Source organism: Notolabrus celidotus, chromosome 18 (genome assembly GCF_009762535.1).
Source record: "Notolabrus celidotus isolate fNotCel1 chromosome 18, fNotCel1.pri, whole genome shotgun sequence".
NCBI lineage: Eukaryota > Metazoa > Chordata > Actinopteri > Labriformes > Labridae > Notolabrus > Notolabrus celidotus.
The window spans coordinates 13,389,417-13,409,515 of NC_048289.1; the positions used below are offsets into that span (position 1 = coordinate 13,389,417).

At 40.8% G+C, this 20,099-nt stretch overlaps 1 protein-coding gene across 2 annotated transcripts in view; it reads right to left on the reverse strand.

Annotated features, from left to right (window-relative positions):
- The window catches only part of rhbdl1 (rhomboid, veinlet-like 1 (Drosophila)), a 57,468-nt gene that overhangs the window by 5,917 nt on the left and 31,452 nt on the right, over positions 1 to 20,099 (reverse strand). For both annotated transcript variants that reach the window (XM_034707558.1, XM_034707557.1), the window contains exons 6-7: positions 2,780 to 2,880; positions 262 to 322 (exon numbers count right to left, since the gene is read on the reverse strand). In XM_034707558.1, the coding sequence (XP_034563449.1) occupies positions 262 to 322; positions 2,780 to 2,880 (162 nt within the window). The remainder of the gene's footprint in view (positions 1 to 261; positions 323 to 2,779; positions 2,881 to 20,099) is intronic.

Below are 20,099 nucleotides of genomic sequence, written 5' to 3' on the forward strand. Positions count from 1 at the left end.
AAGTAGTATGACTCAAATGCTATGAAAACAAAGCAACACATCCAATCACAGAGCCTCTCACCATGAGCAATTAACAGAGATGGCTGATGCTCAGTGTAAGAGGTTTTTAAATGCCACTTAAATGATCAACACTGCAATGTGAACAGGTGTGCGGCCATTAAATATGCTTAAAATTAAACACTGCTGCCTGTTCAATGTTTTTACCATAAATTTAACATGTATAGAGCAGCAAGGCTTGGAGAGTAAATCTGGAGAACTTACTGCACACCAGTGCCAGGATCATGCGGAGCAGCTTGTATGGACATCGCATCCCAGCCCAGTTCTGCAACACAAAGTGTCTCGTCAGCACAAACAATCACGGCCCTACAACGCTTACATACGAGGATAATAACAGGGAAAGTCTCAGCTTCTATCCTCTAGACATATAAAGACCTGAAAGAACAACAAACCATGTCTATATGAGAGAGGAGGCAGCACTTACACTACACACAGACGTGATTATACACCTGGCTGCTCTCCACTTTATGGTTCCAACCCAGTGGCACTCTATTAATTAGGGCTAAGGTAATTTGACAGATGAGGAGAATGGGCCAATAAAAAGCCCTTTTGATTCTCCGGGGGAAAGAACAATGGCATCCCGACTCAGAGTAACATATTTACTCCCCAGCATGGAAAATTGTTCAATCACATCACTCTTTAAGTCACTGGCTTTGGAAATATGTCCCATTAAGTTTGTTTCTCCTCTTTTCTAAGAGAATTAGTGAAAGCCATGCAAAATTAAAGACACACAACAGAGTAAAAATAAACCCTGCCATGCCCATAGGTCTAAAATATATTGTACAGAGTGGCACTGCTTGTAATGTCACAACATTTCTATCTATAAATGTTTAATATCATAGAGGGGGAGGTCCAAAAGAGGGAAAGAGAAGGAGGTCTGATCTGGGGTGATTTAGTGCTCCAGCTTTCTGATGGGTGCAGTTTTATTTTTCTTTACTGTCTTATGACTGAAACAAGTTGAAAAAATCTTGCTATCAAACTGCTAAAGAATTACAGATGTGATGTCATGTGTTTGTAAGCTTGAGGTACAATAATCAATGCTGAAATGAAGCTATACACCGAGCAGCCATTACAACCTGACAATCTACTTAATATTGTGTAGGCCTGCCTTCTCGTCAGATCATTGCCAAAATAGCCCTGACGTGATGAGTTATGGACTCCACCAGATGTCTGAAGGTGTGCTAATACTTCAGCAGCAGGTCCTGTAGGTTGTGAGGTGAGACATTGCACTTTATGTGGCCTGTATTCCAGTCCTGATGCTCTCATGTACTTTACAGGCGCATTCAAGGGGGAACAGTGATCAGTATGGGCATCCTGACGAGTCTGCTGATGCACAGCTTTGTTTACAAGAATATTTGATACACTATGTTGAGACACCTTTCTATCAGAAACAGTGTTGATACTTTTTTTAAGTGGGGTTGTATGGGGTACTTGTCAAAAGTCAGTATTTTACCCTCAGGGATCCCAGTCAGCTTGGCCCTTTCATGGAGAAACCAATAAGAGAACTGTTGCGGGAGCTAGGCTCTCAAACTTGGGTCAACTCACGGTCATACTACATAGCCATATTTATTTTTATTTATTGTTATTTATTGCTTAATCTGTCATAACCAACCATAATCACACCATGTCAACCTGTCACTACTGAACCATTTCTAATACTGCCTGTAATTACTTATCTTGGGGCTAATTTTACTTCTTATAAAGAGGGTTCTCTTTACCCCATTGTTAATGGAAATCACTGTTATTCACTTCACCTATTAGAGGTCATGCTGTTATGGCTGATTGGTGTAAATAAAAACTCAAAAGCGGGGGCAAATTTCTCGAGAAACTGTACAGTAAATCTAAAGAAATATTCAAGTGTAATACCATAAGTCTTGCTGGAGCCTCAAGACTTGAGTCACATCCAGAGCTTGAACAGAGTAGATCTTTAAACTGCCCTCAACCTCTAAATGTCTGAGCAAATACAGATGGTGATGTGTCATGATAGATGGCCTACGAGTATACCCAGTTGATATTGGACAAGACTTCCTTACAAGATAGAAAATAGCTAATCAGAGTAGATCTAAGACGTCCCTCAAAGGATTCCCCAACAACAAACAGTCATCACCAGTAGCAAGCCAAATAAAGTGTCTGGTAAAAGCTGCTCCGAGCAAACAGTTACAGTTACAGAGTCTGAGCTCTCAGCCTATCAGTGCACTTTGAGTTCTATCTCTGCTGGCATCCCCACTGCCCACAGTGAGCAACGACATTAGTTAAAGTGATTTGTCAGATATAATGCTGCCAGGAGAGATGAGGAGAGTGTGTAAGGAATTTCACATACAAACGTTGGGACAGAAACACACACACAAATAAATGCAGGGAAAAAAGTTAACAAGGTGCATCAAGGGAATTCTCTGCTTGTTTTTTCAGATGGCATGAATAGATAAACTTAATATCCGTGGATGACAGCTAATTCACTTCAGATCTAGCAGTGAAATGATAAGAACAGTGCATTAATGTTGTGGTTTAGCTTGATAAGATCATGGAAAGAAAGTTTCATCAACAATGATACTAACAGGTATTGCAAATAAACATTTTTTTAATCATCTAAAATAAGAGGAGGGTTTGGCTCTTGGTGGGAATGTGAGGTGAGTCTGTCTCACACCATGCAGAGAGCTCTGACATTTCTTCTCTAATGGAAACCAGATGTAACAATGAAGGTGATGATGATGCTGATGGTTACCATGACGACGTTGGCCAGATGTGCTGAGCACAGAGCGTAGACCCCCCCAGAGCCCCCCACCACCGGAGCGCGCATGTCTGTGATGGACACTGTCAGGGAGCCTGCAGAGACACAGACAGAGGAGAAACAGTAAAGCGTATATTTTTATATGTAAGGAGAGACAGAAAAGAGAGAGAGAGATAAGAAAGAGAGAGATAGAGATAGAGAGATAAGACAGACAGACAGACAGACAGACAGACAGACAGACAGACAGACAGAAGTACAGCATTTTGGAGCACAGGGAGAAACAAAGGGACAGTCAGATTAGTCATCACACAGGAGCACAAGTCACCTTCCTCTGAGCATTTTTTAAAAATGTATCTGATTTGTAATTGCTCCCTGTTCACAGTGGCTCTGCTGCACTAACTGACCTTCACATGCCCTTTCATTACACACTCACACATTCACACACATTTATTCTGTAATACTCATATATCACGTGGGATATTACTGTATTAAGACAGTCTGTTAAAAAACGCAGTTATCACATCAGATGGTGAAAGTCTGAAAAGGAAAACGTTCTGATTGGATCTTCCTTCAAGATGCTACAGTCAAAAAAAGGGTCCATCTCAGAGGTATCTGCAATCAAAGTAAGGCAGGGGACTTTCTGAAAAGGGAACATTTTAGTTTGTATGCTTAAATGATGCTGTAATGTAAGTTAAGGAGATATGAACAGAAGCCAAATGTGCTGTTATAAATGCTAAAAGTTTTAATAGGAAAAGAACAGAGGTGGTTGTGGCAGGGATAAGGGCTGACACACTGTAGTGTTCAGTGTGAATTTATTTCACACTATAGCGTTTTTCCACCGAAGGAACTTTACCCCTGAACTAGGGACTTTACACCTGAACTACATGCGTTTTGACCGGAGGAACCAAAGTCCAAATTTAGTCCAGGGGTAGATAAACTCCCCACTGAAAAGCCCCTGCTTGGGGGGTAGTACTTCAAAAGTCCTGGGAGTTTCAGCTGAATGTAACAGTGTTTGTGGAGTTTAAACAGTTGTTGAAACACAGAGGGAGTTCCTGGGAATGCATACTAGTTTAGTTACTTATTGAGATTTCAAAATATTATTCAATATAATTTTTTTCTCCATACGTCACTGGCCTGATTTGCAGAATCTACCCGGGACTTCAGCCCGCGGTCGAAACACAGACAACAATGGGGGCACAGGAACCTTTTAGTTCTGGGGAAAGTAGTTCTGGGGGCTAAAAGACCCCGGAACTCTTGGTCGAAATGCACCTTATATCCTGGTGAAATAAAATTCCACCTCTAAATACTCTTGAAACTGTAATGTTTGAGTGAGTGATCATAAAGCAGATATTCAATGCACTTTTAAATGTGAGGGCTTACAAGTCCAGCACACAGGTGTTTTCACTCAAGCTAACGAGCCCCTCCTCGGGCTGAAGATTTGTTTTGAACTATGTGGTGTCATCAGGCACTCACAGACAGTAATAAAGATGCAAACTGTCAGGGGCAGGGAGCTGTCAATCAAGCACAGTTGGTATACGCCCAAAGATCTTCAGAAGAGGTCTAATCAGGTGAAGTGGAAACACCTGTATGGGTGGGATAAGGCCTTGATAAGTGTCTTCAATCAGTCAGAAAGCACAAACATGAAGACATTTTGATGCCTAGGTGAGATGTTTTATGGTAGTTACTTTATACCAGGGGTGTCAAGCTCATTTCAGTTCAGGGGCCACATACAGTCCAAGTTGGGAAGTGGGCCAGACCAGTAAAATCATTACATAATAACCTATAAATAACGACAACTCTAAATTTTTCCCTTTGTTTTAGTGCAAAAAAGTACAGGTACATTCTGAAGATGCTCACATTTAATGATCTATCTTTCAACAAAAACAGCTGTTGTATTTTTCACCATGATGAGTCTCATAGTGGGCAGAATATTTTACTCTTTAAGCCCTGAAACCTGCTGCGAACACACCAAACACACAGGTTACCCATTCACTTGACATAGAGTGTAATATTTACTGCAAAAGAACAGATAGATTATAATAATGAAGAAGGTAAAGTTGACTATTTTGGACCCCTCAGCTCCAGCAGGAACAGTTTGTTTGTTGGACAGTGTTGTATGCAGGGGTGTAGTACAAGTGTTAGTTGATCATCTTATAGTGCTCCACCTGGTAAGCATGTTTTTGGACTGTGGGACAAAGCCGGAGTAACCGAAGAGAACCCACGCATGCACGGGGAGAACATGCAAACTACACACAGAAAGGCACCTGTCCAGCTGGGGATTTGAACCAGGAACCTTCTAGCTGTGAGGCAACAGCGCTACCCACTGCACCACCTTGCAGCCCAGCTCTACATCCAGTAGAGTGAAAAAGTAATAATTACATATTATTATAAAAATGAAATATATAATTATTCCCTTTATTCTACAAACACAACCAGTTCACTGACTTGTCAGGAGCTGGACTGCTTCCAAGCAACACAAACATTTTCCTGCACTCCTGCTATTATGTGTATGTTTGTCCTCACATAAACGCAGACCACCTTCTTTGTATGTGTATGTCTTCACATACCGTCATCAATCAGTAAAGCAGTCCTGATGGCCTGTGTGATTTATTCATCAAGACGTAGCATGGAGTATGCTGTAGCATTAGCAAAAGGTATTCAGAATACCTGAGGCAGAGTGATTCGTTTAGCTCAGAGTTAAGTGCTGTTGTACCGTATATATCAGCACTCATGACATGCCTCCTGTCATTACTTTGTTGGGACTGACTATTTTATGAATTACGTTGAAATGTGGCTTGATGTGTCTGTAGATTTTCACAATCAATTTTCATTTTATTTGAGCTGAGCATTGAAACATAAGGAGCAGTGAAGTGAAATTTTAGTGATTTGTTTGATTCTTTACATTCATCTGACCTGCAAACCTGGCATACATCAGTAGGACTTTGCGGGGGCATGTAAACAGCTTAACCTGACATAAAAAGGAAAACGAAACAGTATCTCAGGGAACTTTTGCTTCTGAATAAGCCACAGGGTTGTTTAGGTGGAAATGTATTATAGAAATGAAATGAGATAACCTTTTAATCCCTTTTATGGGTTAAGATAAAAGTTATAATAGAAGTGTTTTGCAATCATTATTGTGCAGGGACAAAAAAAATGCCAAACAAAACTGCAACAAGAGTGCACCATGCATAGCCAGCAGCTGTTTTTAAACATTATTTTAAGCTGTACTAAAGATATGATCCTGAATGCAGCACAATGCACCTTCTGCTGCACCCTCTCGGTAAAAAGGGGTCGCAGTGACACTAGGAAGTAGGACAGAATCCCAAGCAGGAGCAATCACAGTGCCAGTTGCTTGTGAGGACGCGTCAGCCACTGTTAATTATGCAAATGAGCTGATAAGGGAAGCAGAGAGGGCTGATAAAACAAAACAACCTCCTTTTTAATCACAGACTGGGATTGCTGGAGTTGTGATCTCAGATCTATAATGCATGTTGAGACATTCATATTCTGTGTGTGGTGTGTTTGTGTGTGTGTAGAGAGTAAACATCATCTTAAAGAACGCCTCGTCAGCCCGTGGTGACACTGATGATCATGGAGAGACAGATGGTAATCAGAGCGGGTTCTTCACTCATTCATCTCTCCTCGCTCAGACACCTATGGGCTATTTTACCGGGATTTATGGGGCATGTGAAGGTTGGTGCTTCAGCTAAAGATTGGAGGGGATTCACAGTGCCCCATTTTTTGTAGTTCCACAAAATTGCAATTACACAGTGTAGCATAGAGTATGTGGTCTCTGATCTCTTCAAAGTAAAAGAAAAAATTGAATTGGAGCAACTTCAACAGCAGCTACGTCTGAGTTTCTTCTCTGGAGCCTCACAACTTTTCTGCTCTTCATTTATTATTTCAGTTCAGTGTAGCTGGGAGACGTATTGATCAAATATTAATAGAATGATTTGAGAAATATCATTCTGAGTTTTACTTATGGAAATATTAGGATTTTGGTGAAATTTTATCTTCCTGTTACCTGTGGGTATTGGGAATTTACTGAAATAATGTCTCTGTAACGGGAGGTCAGTACTGATCTTTTCCCCACAGAGATCACATCTCTCATTCAGGGTTTGTAATAACTTTGAAAACATGCAGTGGATATTGACATGTTAAGTCAAAAATAGTATGTCAACATCTATGATTATTTGTTTGTAATTGATTGTGGATTATACGTTTTAACAGTTTATTGTCTTTACTTTTATCATTCTTATTTTATAATATAATAATTATTAAATTATTTCAAAAAATGGTGTCCATAGCTATTTTCTGCCCTTGTGTTCTGTCTTTTTGTTTTCATGTGAGGCAGTCTGCGCTGCAAGTTTGTTTGAAAGGTGTTTTATGAAGATGTTCTGCCTGATGTACTTATGATGTTGGCTTATTGGGACACTCATTTTGTTGTTTCTATTGTGTTATGACCATAGACTGTATACTGTCACCCACTGATCCTGAGCGCTGTTTTGAAGCCAATTGCCGGCGGCCGCCAACAGCTATGTGTTCCAGTCCGGGAGTCAAGTCAGTCATGTCCTTACTAGGGCAAAAACTTGCGTCGCGTTAGAAAAAAATGACCCCCGTATAGTGTGTGCCGATAGAGAAATTAGCGACGTAGAGCCAAGCCATTTTTTGAACCAGGCTGTAAACATGTTTATTAATGCTGCAGTGAGCGTCTTTTTCCCATTCATGTCTATGTGGTTTCCGGTGTTTCTGCAGCCAGCCTCAAGCGGATTCTTGATGAATTGCAGTTTATAACACTTCCGCATGGGCTTCATAGTTTGAGACCGGAGGTTGCCGCTTGGTTATGACATGATATTACATGTCCTCAAAATGTCTTGTATTATGTTTGTATATGTCTTCTAATCTATCAGAAACTCTGTAAACGATGCTCGTGCCTAACTTGGCCAGGACGCTCTTGAAAAGAGATTTTTAATCTAAGTAAGTTTTTTTTCCTGGTTAAATAAAGGTCAAATATAAAAATAAAATAAAATAAAGGCGAGTTGAGTGTTATCACCTATAAAAAGGCCAACATGCAAGTAAACATTAAGCTATAAACAGCATAGACTGTTTAGAAACATGGACTGAGATCTTCCCCAAAGTGAAGCCAAAATTGTGATAGCTCCCCTTGTGACTGTCTGCAGTAAAGTTCTTAAAGCTTGCCTGTTTCCTAATCATGCTTTTTGTCATAGCAGTTAGGTCTAACAAACACAAGAGTCATTCAACTTTCCTTGGTATCAACTTCCAGCAATACAAGAATCTGTTCTGTTATGGACTGTTCCGACCTGAGAGATCTTAATTGATAAGTCTAACCTTTGATTTGATTAGGGAAAGAGGCATGATGTCAATACTATGGTTTCATCAGCCAGATTACTTCAGCGTAGGTTCTGGATCCAAAATTTGCCACCAGGTCATGTCAGCGCCCATTGAGGTGGAGTTTTGGCTTCACCATTCTACTAAAGGAGGAAATAGAGGCGAGTCGTCCACTCATTTGGCAGACAAGACAAGCAATTTAGACTTATTTGGAGGCATTAGGAGGTGGTGTTTTCAGCCACTTGATGTATGTAAGTCCGATATTTACTCTCTTCAAGCTGTGGTTTTGGCTTCCACCAACTCTGGGATCAGTGTGAGAGAATCAATGTATGTTGTAGATTAGTACATTTAAAGCTGTAAGTTTTGGCTCCTTATAGCTAAAGGGAACATCAAACTCAGATGATATCCTCTGTGGGTTCATCACTACCAACAACTTGTTTCACATTACACAAAGTCACAAGATCCAAGTAATCTAACACCTCTTTGTAAGAGACACTTGTCAGAGATGTGTCATCACCATCTGCCAATACAGAAGAGGAGACGACCTGAGACCTCCGGCTCAGAGGAAGAGACGGGCTCCACAGGGAGGAAACAAACTGCTCGCTCTGCTGCTGTAAGAGAGCTCCCAAATACAGTATGAATATTAAACAGGCATGTCATGTAGGCTCTTCTGCTTAGGGGGATTTGAGATTTAGGATCCTCACACTCAGCACAAGCTGAGTCGTGAGGTGTGCGATTATTTCAGCACCGAGCTGACACATTCCCTCTCATGCACAGATTATTTACTGAAGCTGCCCTGAAGTCCTCATCAACATACTCAAATCTTTTAGTGAGCTTGCAACATCTAGCAGCACACTGCAGTGTTAGACAGTAAAGATGATGTTCTTTTTAGAGTATAAGTCAACTACACACTTGGGGCTATACTCTACTGCAGTATAATCCCCAGTGCAGCCCAGAGAACTGAGCCTCCGTCACACCACACTAGCTACACTATTACTGTTACTCCAGGCTGCCCTTAAGCTGTGGGTCAACTCTGTATTTTCAGTCTCTCTGGGATAAGGTGCAGACAAGGGATGCTAAGCTGATCCAAGGCCAGGGTTTGACAGTGCCTTAGGCTGTGCCTCTCTGAAGCCACTCCAGTGGAGCCAGAGCACGGCAACTATAGCAATACAAAAAAAACCTCTAATCCTTGGAAAATATGCCTGGGAACAACTACTAACAAACCTGAGTCTTGTCACGGTGTGCTTTCTAGACATTGTAGGTATTGTTGGCTAATGACCGTGATTACTTACAATGTTTACAGTTAATTAAGAGCATCTTGAGAAAATGTAGCTGATGCATGTTTTTACTGATCAAGCTCTGTTGTGTTAAAAGGTGTCTGAATGACCTGATACTATTGAGCTAGGGTTTTAAAGGGGGATACAAGACAGCATAGGGTCCCAAAATGTACTGGTATTTCTATTGGTACCAGTGGTATGTAAAAGGATTTAACCAAACCTTGGTGAAAGCAACATTTATTCAGTTGTTAATGTCAATAGGTGCAAGGTGGCTTATGCTGAATAATCCGATCTGGCATTCTACCAATACCCCAAATCAAACGTATGGCCCTTTTCCACTACACAGTTCCAGCCCTACTCGACTCGACTCGACTCTACTCGACTCTACTCCGTTTGGGGACCTTTTCCACCAGCCCGAGTACCGACTCACGGTGGGCGGGGTCGTAATAACACAGCTGGGTGAAACTGCTGCGCGAAACTGCGTTCACGTCATCATTGGCTCATGACTCTTCGGTGACGACGTTCTCTGACCATTCAGTGGTCGGCAGTCCGTCGACGTCACCTTTCAGTATTGGCTCAGCTTGCTTTGAACCAGAGCAGAGCAGGTACGAAAAACTGGTCTCCAGTCCACAAGTACCGCACCCGTGGAAACGTAACACAAACCGAGTCGAGTCAAGTCGAGTAGAGTAGGGCTAAGACGGGCCGGTGGAAAAGGGCCATTAGTGTCTAACTAAAATAATATTACTAAAGTGAGATGATATTTTTTATAATAGGCGACATTAATTCCCTCTCTTTGAATACGTTTTAATGCAGACCTATTCAATAGCCTATCTGCCAAATTAGGCCCTTTAACAACTTCTGTTGAGATCATTGAAAATATAAATATAAATATGAAAAAAGTATGAAATTAAACAAATTAATTAGAAATAGCCTCGCTCCATAAGAGCTGTACTTTTGTTGCTGTTACTACAGTCACACAGAGCTGTCATTTCATTTGTCAGTAAATTACCTTGATTTTTAAAGATTGCAATTTTATCTCTGTGCTAGTGAGACACTTAATTTGTAATGTCAAGATGATGAACACGGCAATTCCTTTTAAATTAAACAGTCTAAATCAGGCAGAAAGGCCAGCACAGATAATTTCAGGAGGTCAAATAGAATAAGGGAAAGATGGTAAAGTCAACATTGTGTTTATTAAAAGATCCCTCTCCTCTTAAGAAAAAAAATATGCATTGTTAAAAAATGTATATTCCTAGCTTTAAAGGTCTTACATAAGAAAAGTAAGTGTCCAACCCCTAGGCACTTTATGTACTCACTGCCCTTCAAAAAAGAAAAAGTTTTTAGACTCGGTATAATGCGAGTAGCCTACTGCTTTGAGAAAAAAAAAGGCCTGTTAAAAAAGCAAGTAAGTCACGGCAGTTGGGCAGGCACATAAATGACGTGCATTTAGCTTTCGAAGCGGATATGGGGGTGATTTAGATAATACATTTCCACCTAGCTAACTTAGGCGAAGCATTAGAATTCACTTGGAGATGTGTTTCAGGAGACCCAAAGATTGTTAATCCTATATCAACCCTTTTTTAGTGCCACTGTATGACCCTTTGCCACTAAATGCCAATATATTAACTGCATTTTTTTATTTTAAATATCTTCATTATGGCAATGATTGAATAACATGTCTTTTTTACTTATTATATTTCACCTGATGTGTTTTTTTTTTTGGCTTTACATCAATGTGCTCTTTGTATACAGTGTGTGTAGTCTGTGTAAATGTTTTTGATATGGTGTGAAAGAATACACCTACTTTTTAAGCACCACCAAGGAGCGGGGCTCTTGATTCTGCAGTAAGAATTTCTATTTCATTCTGATTGTGTGAGTCTTGTTTGATGGTGGATAAAGAAGGTGCAATGACTTTATCAGACCCTTTTTTTCTTTGCTTTAAACAGCTGCCTGCTGCATCTTTAAACAACATTGATAAGACTGCTTGGAGAAGGTGCTGGCCCCTTGACTAAACAATGAGATGAACAGGGCTATGAAGCTGTATAGAGCCGAGGGGATTTACAGGGTCAGGGGAAATCTCTGTGGGGTTGCAACTACATGTGACCTGTTTCACATCACAGGATCATCTGACTGTTGGCGTGTAAAAATATCGATTAGTGCATCTTTGAAGCACAGATATCACAGTGAAAACAAGTCTGGTTCCTAGAGCCTTTGATCCGGAGTTAGAAGATGTAACCAGGGAATAGAAACGTTGTACTATCTAATACTTCATTCCAAAAGATATCTACAGTACAAGGCAATGTTTTCAAGGAAACTGAAAGGATGTTTGACAACATTAATATGCATTGAATGGCTCTTCCTGCTTGGTCAGCCCATAAATTACTCAGAGGAGGGCAATTAAAGGACAATGTATTTATTTATTCAGGTGATTTAGTCAGAATTGAGTGCAAAGTAAATCTGGCATCAGCTGTACCTGTATCCATGTATTCATTTGATTTGTATCATCTAAAAGGTAAGAAAAATCTAATGTATTTTGTCATGTTGTATTATGAGACATGAAAGAATGTGTAAGGCATATTTCATTCTATTAGGAAAGCCATTTTCAAATTGTCAGTTCTCATCAATAGTGAAATATTTCAATAGAGAAGCAGTCTTGTGGCTGAGATCAGTGGAAAGCATCAGTGAGAGAGACCTCCCCATATTGCCACTGTGAGATTGTTACCCTTTAGGTTTGGAGCTGCTGTGTTTGTGCAGTGGTGCCTCGAACAGATCTATCCTGTATGCATTAAATCTTGTGGCCCTGCACAGAGATGTGCTGCAGTCAGCAATCCTGCAGTCACAGGGCTGCCTCTGTCGGCTAATAAACTGGGGAAATGCCTGATCAGATTTATTTACCAGGCACAAATAGGAAGAGAGGGAGACTGATGGAGAGGGCAGAAGAGGGAGAGCATGAGGAATGATACAGACGGTACACTAAGGATGCAATCAGAAGTGCAGTTTCTTTTCCTCTGTGCCAGTTTTTTTTTTTTTAAGTTTGTGCTGGACAAACTTCAAGAGAACAAGTTTCTCATTTGTGTTAAATTGGCTGATCAAGATGGAGCTGTTTGTACTTTAATTATTTCCAACTGATGCTAAAAATAAACTAAGTAACTGATAAACATTGATTTTAGGTCACACTGTGGTTTCGTTATTTTATAGCAGTTTTGCCAGGCTTTGAAAACTTAGCAACGATAAACCATTATGATAAACTTCAGGTTCTGTTTAACAAGTAACATGTAGCGTTTCAGACACGCTGATAGAGGCATGTGGTATCTTCAGTTGGGAGATCATTGTTAGAGTAAAGTACAGCAGGAAATAAGCTGGAGTTCATAACATCCATCAACATGCTCAACACTGTAATTACATTTTTTTTTTACATTGGTGCAATTTGCAATTTTCACATACAGCACATTACATCATGACTTCATTGCTCTATGCAAGGATAAAAAAAGTTATATTCTCAAATAATTTTGTAAGTTAGTCTATAGCATGTCTGAAAAATGTCAAATTGGTCCTGGTAAATTCAGCATTTTGAGGCTGGTGTGGATATTTAAGGTTTCATTTGAAAACGTCAAATTAATGATTGTTTTTTTTTCTTTAATGTTGTTTTTTTCCCCAGAGCATTTTGCAGATAAAGAAAACCTTTGCCAACTATGAACAACACTTGTGATGACCATGCCATCAGGTCACTTGTGTCTCTTGCCTAATCCCAAACTCTGTAATCACAGACTTTAAAGCACATCCAGAGTAAGCGTGAGAGTGCTTAGGCCCTACAGTCACATCATCAAGTTCTACCCAGAGTTCATTGCAAAATTGGTGACATGATGGACGTCAATATCCAGCCAGCCCCATACTGACAGTCAACAATATTAATATTTTTAAAAAGCAAGCCTAAAGTAAGTTAATCGGTAAGCCACCACGTGTAGTTCACTTTTGTTGTTATACACTCCATGTTTGTAGAGTTTTCATGTTTTGCAGTCAAAAAATCACAAGTTATTAGTATTAATTTTCTTCTGACTTTTGTTAGTTGGCTTTAATATATAAACACTGTACTGTAAGACACATATTCTAACTGGAGATCAGCATTTACTTATATATTTCTTAATGGCTCATGGACATTTGTCTGGCTGTTGTGTGAGTGATTTGGGGGGGCTGTCCTAGTTGGAGGGTCATCAGCTGCTCTAATAGCAGTGCCTGGCGCACTCTGGCTCTTGGTTTTGCCGTTTGCTCCCTGGCTATCTGACTCAAGGCTCTCTATGGCTCTCAGGCTCTTTGGTGTTGAGTCACTATCTCCACAGCAGACCTGAGGATGACTAGTTTCTACGTCTGTGTTCTAATTAGGGACCCAGCCTTTGTGGCTCGCATAGACTGCTCAGGCTGAACTGAAATGAAACAGTATGGTCGATGGAGGATTTCTTGTTTGCGACTCTGGCTGTTCCTGCTCTTACACACGCGTCACACAGCCCCGCCCCTGACAGTTAGCAACAGGTAGATCACTGGCTAACTAGCCAGCATAGCTAGCATCACATAACTTAAAAAAAAAGTTGGACCATGTTGCCTTTATTTGATAGGACATCTTGAGAGTGACAGGAAATGTAGGGACAGAGAGGGAAATTACATAAAAGAAATCCTATCGGTCAGGGTTCATGTTACGGAAGACCATAGCCTCTTTTTTTTTAAAGTTATATTTTTGGGGCTTTTTGCCTTTAAGATAGGACAGCTGAAGATACACAGGAAATGTGGGGAGTAGAGAGGGGGGAAGACAAGCAGTACATGATAGCGTTCGGGAGTCGAACCTCTGCGACGAGGATTATAGCCTCTGTATGTGGGGCGCTTAGACCGCTAGGCCACCAGCACCCCAACCATAGCCTCTTGTACATGTGACACCTACTCTAGCAACTGAGCTAAACTGGTGCCTCTATGCCATCATTGTAAAGACAATTTCAAGTTACAAGGTGTCTGTCTTTTTAACATTTGTAAACCAAATACTACAATTTAACAGTGGATTACCAGGTTGCCATTTTGTTTGAATTGGCGTGCAAAGGGCTGGAAGGTGCATGTTTCATGGCCCGGGGAAAATAGGACACCGTTTTTAGCCTCATACAAAGGAGCCTTTGAAATGGGGCGCCTTTTGATGCGCTGTTTTGACGCACTAAGTCTTCAAATGTGCTCCTTAAGGATGCAGCCCCTGAACTGGGACACAGTTATTGACACTCTAAACTACTTATAACACATTGTGTAATATGTCATTACATCTGACTAACTGTCTAAAACCACAAAATACTCCATTCACACTGGGGAAAAAAACATAAAAAAACAGGTAATCGTCACTGTTGATTATATAACAAGCAGATGTCTAGTGTCATCCTATTTTAGTTTCAAAACGTAATCATGCTTTACAAAGGAGGAATATTATTTGGTTTTGAACAACTATCTACTTCAGTTTTCAGGCGACAAAAGTTAAGATAAGTTAATGTCAAGGTGACTCGACTGGAGGGGGAACATCTGTCATTCAGTCTTTTGTCTACTTTGGCGTCTATTCGAAAGGCTGATAGCTTCAAATGTCATTTAATAGAGTGGCGTCTATTTCAAAGGCTCATTTAAACTATAATAGTGCTGTCAGACTAGGGGAGCTCTATTAGAGATATTTTCCACCTGGGAAGGAGATGGACTCCTCTGTGTCATCCAGACAGAAGGAGATAAGAAAAATATCATCTTCGTCGCCAATGCTTTCCTTAAAGTGGAGCAGCGTGACTTGCAATCAGTCCCCCATCCAATCTAACATCTTCATCCATCTGCCTGTGCACGGGCATAGCATGGACGGCAGGGGGGGAGAAACCAGGGAAAAAGACAGACGCTTGCAAAGTTGTATTTATCTGCAGTGTCAGGCTGCGTAGGAGCATCTAAACTGACAGCAAGCTCAAAGACATACCTGCACTGCAGTCAGGGAAGATCATTAGATGAACACGGGCTCAACATGAAGAGCTTTTCATGTATTCATCAACAAAAGAACAATAAAGAAAAGAAGGCATGGAGAGAACACAATTCCAGTGCTGTCGATGCCAAACTCTTGCTTGAAGGAGCAGAAACAATTCCTCAATTTCAGCCAAAACAGCCACAGTGAACACACCTTGCCCTTGGTTTTCATAGATATTGATTGTGTTTATTCAAACTTTTCTGCCTTGTGCAAATTTGCAACTTGAGGGGAAAAATCTGATAATATTTATGCTCAAGGGGCATCAGAGAAAATCAATAGTCTCCACAAGTCACATCCTCAGAGCTGCTGTGAGGAGAGCGCTCAGCACAGCAGAGGAAAAGTCTAATCATATCTGATGTGTGAATATACGAGTACAGCTTTAACTGAAAAAACAAAAAGACAAAATCTAAAAATTAAGTGAAAATACGCCTAATGCTCTTCAACTAGATTATTTCAGAATCGGTGCTTTTAACAAAAAAATTGATTCCTGTCATGACTCAAGCTGTCATCACTCACGACTGCCTTTCAGCTAACAAACACTCAATAGCCGGTCTTGGATGGAAATAACTGAAATTCTTCTAACATCCCGATGAAAAGAAGCATGAAGTCACTTCCTGTGCTCAAGGTTGTGTGAAACCATTCTACGGACAAAGCGAGTGTGATGTGCCTCTTTATCAGAGAAGCTAAAAGCTAACTCCAGAAATGTAACATATACTGAGCAGGGAAAGAAGCTCCTCTCTGAGTCCAGCACAGCGTCTGATATTTCTCTGCTGTTCTGGATTGGCCTCACTCAGTAGACGTAAACAGATGACCATAAACACAATGGGCCTGCTCCGCACAAATGGGCCAACAGCAGAAATATTCTTCATGCTTGGTGTAGTTATCAGCAAGGCAGCAGGGGGGCTGTTGTAGAGGAAGTGAGGTCGGTGTCACAGAGGAAGAAGAGTTGACTGTGTGGTTGGACTGTAGGGCGTTGGGAATTACCATAATCACACTGGCAGCCTCTGCAACGCACCAAGGTCACCCTGAGTCCTCGGTTCAGCTCGGCACCAGGGGAGTACATCAGAAAAATGGGTCCAGACTTTTCAGCACTACAAACAACGCCAGGGTTTGTTTGTGTACATACAGTAGTGTCAAGCTAAGGTTGGCTATGATGACACAAATCTGACCTTGTGTGCTGAAACTGTTTCAGTGTAACTGCACAGACAATTTGAGTGAATAGGCGACATGACAGCTCCCTCAAAGTGTAGCCACTGAGTGGATGTAGTAAAGGTCTTAAAGTTGGCCTTCTCCATGTTGACATGTGGGTGAACTTTAAAATCAAAATATATGTCAAATACATTTTCTCCAACATGGTATTGGTCATTGCGATTATTTCTCATGCTGATTCATGTCTAGGAGTTATTTTTTTCTTTTTTCAATTAGTTATTTATTGCCATGACTGACAACTCTGTTGACAAATAGCGCTCCTACTATCCCAGATTAGCAGACGAGAGGGTTGACATTTCAACCATTCATGACTATGTCTGCTTCAAACTAAAGAAGAAGTTCTTAAAGGGATATTTCAGTTTTTTTGAAGTGGGGTTGTATGAGTTACAGTACATTATTGCTCCTGTTAGCCACAATGCGTACCTGTGAGCTCTTCCCCTTTAATGAGAAAATTCCCAGAGGACAGGGAGGTAAGCTAGGCTATTTTCTCTGCAGACGGGGCCTCCTATTTTTCCGTAATTTTGCCAAAGTTAAGAAAATATGGCCCAGACACTCATCACGGTGCAAATGCATGCACCAGTAAAAAAAATTGGAGCTATCCAGTTTGCCGTCAGAAACCCCCTTTGCTTTGGCACTATTTTCAGACGCACCTCGCAGACTGGTGTTCTTCTGCTGCATGAGCACGGATACACGCCGATCAGCTGTTTGGATCTGGGGGCAAACTGAATAGCTCCAATTTTTTTTACTGGTTCATGCATTTGCACTGTGATGAGTGCCTGGACCATATTTTCTTAACTTTGGCAAAATCACCTGAAATAGGAGGCCCTGTCCGTAGAGAAAATAGCCTATCTTACCTGCTGGTCCTCTGGGAATTTTTCCTCATTAATGGGGAAGAGCTCACCGGCACGCATTGTGGCTAACAGGAGCACTAATGTACTGTAACTCATACGACCCCACTTAAAAAAAACCTGAAACATCCCTTTAAAAGGTGCTGGTTTAGCTCAGCAGTTAAAGCATGCGCAGCGTATGCAGAGGCTATAGTCGTAGTAACAGCAGCAGTAGGTTAAATTCTGACCATGGCTCTTTGCTGTATGTCATCTGCACTTTCTCCTCCCAACATAACCTGTCCCTGTCCCTGTCCTGTCAAAAGGCTGCTAGCAGTATTTTGGCTTCCGTTTTGTACAATAAGAAGAGGTGGAGACACATTGCCTGTCTTTGTATACAGGCAATGGGCCACCGACACATACTCCTCTTCAAAGAAGGAAAGAAACTATTTGTATCCAGCCTCATTAGCTACACAAAGAAAACTCACTGCCCAAAAATGCCTCATGTGTACTCTACAAGCATTCCCATTTTCACTGTGAGCAAATCAATCAGCGTGTCGACTTGAGTCAGAGCAAAAGAACAGGAGCGCCACAGACTGAATCACATCCCTCCAGCACTTGCAGTTATTTATCCAGCCCTCTTTTCTCAGCGTCCTCTCCTTCTTTTGTCTTTTTATCTCAATCTTTCCCTCATTAACAGAATTTGGATGCTGATGCTGCTGATGTGTTCTGATGGTGGAACTCAACCTTGCTGAGGGAAAAACTAACTTTTTCAAAAACAATCAGAAATTTCCTCACAGTCAAACTTTGTTAGAGCCTCAAGGTGTTTTTTCTTTCTTTTTTCTTTTTAGTTTAGTGTTGCAATCAATTGTATAACCCTGACTCTCACACTGCATGACGATCTTATCAATAATGTTTAGAAATGTACAGGTTTTTTGTTGAAAGTTGATTTGCTTGTTCTGAGCTACCCAAAAAATTGTATTAGGGGTCACCGTTGGCCTAGCGGTCTAAGCACGCGCCCAATATACAGAGGCCATAGTCCTCTTCCCAGAGGTCGCAGGTTTGATTTCAGCCTCAACCATTTACTGCATGTCTTCCCCCACTCTCTACTCGCCACATTTCCTGTCTCTCTACAGCTGTCCTCTCAAATAAAAGCAAAAATGCGCAAAAAAATTAACTTGAAAAAAAAAAAAATTGTATTAGTTTATGATAAAAGTACAAGGAGAACATTTTTTTAATGTCTTTTTTTTTTACTCAGCATCTCCTTCAAAGAGCTTTAAACTCACTTCAGTTGAAGAAGAGAGTTTCCTCTCAACTGCATTGCAGTGAAATAGCTCTTGAAAAAAATGTTGGGATTTGACCTTGGGTCAGGATTTTGTGGCTAACAACAATACTACTACTCTATGTTCATCACTTATATTTATGTGACTATTTTACTTTAAACCAACGTTTCTGTAGTATCTTGCTTCTGGTTCACGAAAAATCATTTCATTCAGGATCAGGACCACTTATGTCAAAAGAATTAATTATTTGCATGCAATAAATCATATTGGGCAGTACGGCTCTGTTCTGGGTGCTCCCTGCCCTTCTATGTGCCTATGTGGAATACCAAAGCCTGAGGTAGGGAGAGCACACCTCCCCTCTCTTTCATGTGAATAACTGAAAGAGGCAGGGAGAGCAGCAAAGACCCCAGAGAGCGGGGCATCAATGACTATACATATGACACTTGTAAAATCAGACACAGAATGAAATGAGGTGCTGGTGTGGAGGTGTGTTGCAAAGTGGTTTGCAGGGGAAGCAGCAAGAGTAGCCGGGCTAAATCATTTTAAATAGAACGCCCATTTTGCTATTGCCAGTTGGATGCATAGATGTAATCCACAGAGCTGTCAACTGATAGACTCAACAGACAGTGAATCAAATCTTAAAAAATCTGTTACCAAGTTAGAATTTCTACAGGAAATTAATTTGATTACATTTTTTCAAACGCTATATCTTAATTATAGATTTTGATCTTGTAATTTCGCAAAGCTGTTTTCTTGGCCTCATGGATTTCAATAGAGACTAACATTCAGAATGTGTGCCTTAAATATCAGCAGAACGGATGTCAGACATGGTCACTGACTGTAACTATACACAAAGCCCTTTGTTTGATTGGCAACTGATATGCTTATATTAGCACTGCCTGAAAATGTGCAGTCTGCTTTTATAAAGCAACATCAGCTCTATGACAGGAGTGTGAATATGGTGGTGTAATACAAAAATAAGCCTGAAAAGAGATGGAATGGACTTTTATTAGCCTGAAATGCAGGAATAATCATCATCAGGCTAAATTAGGACCAACAATGGAGCGAGTCTGCAAAAAGCTGACACCGCCGCCTTGCCTCATATCACAACAACATTCATCAACTTCTAAAGGATTAGACAATATATGTAACTTGGCATGCTGCGTTTAAGTAATGACAACATTAACTGGCTTGCAACAATGAGGTTACACTAACATGCAGTCATTCATCACAATTCCATTACAATATCCCAACAGGCCGCAAACAACATCAGGCCAAATGTCTCCCCCTGCTCTTGGTGTTAGAACACTGTCGGGAAAGCTCATTACTGTAAAAACAGTAGATTCTGTTGTTTTG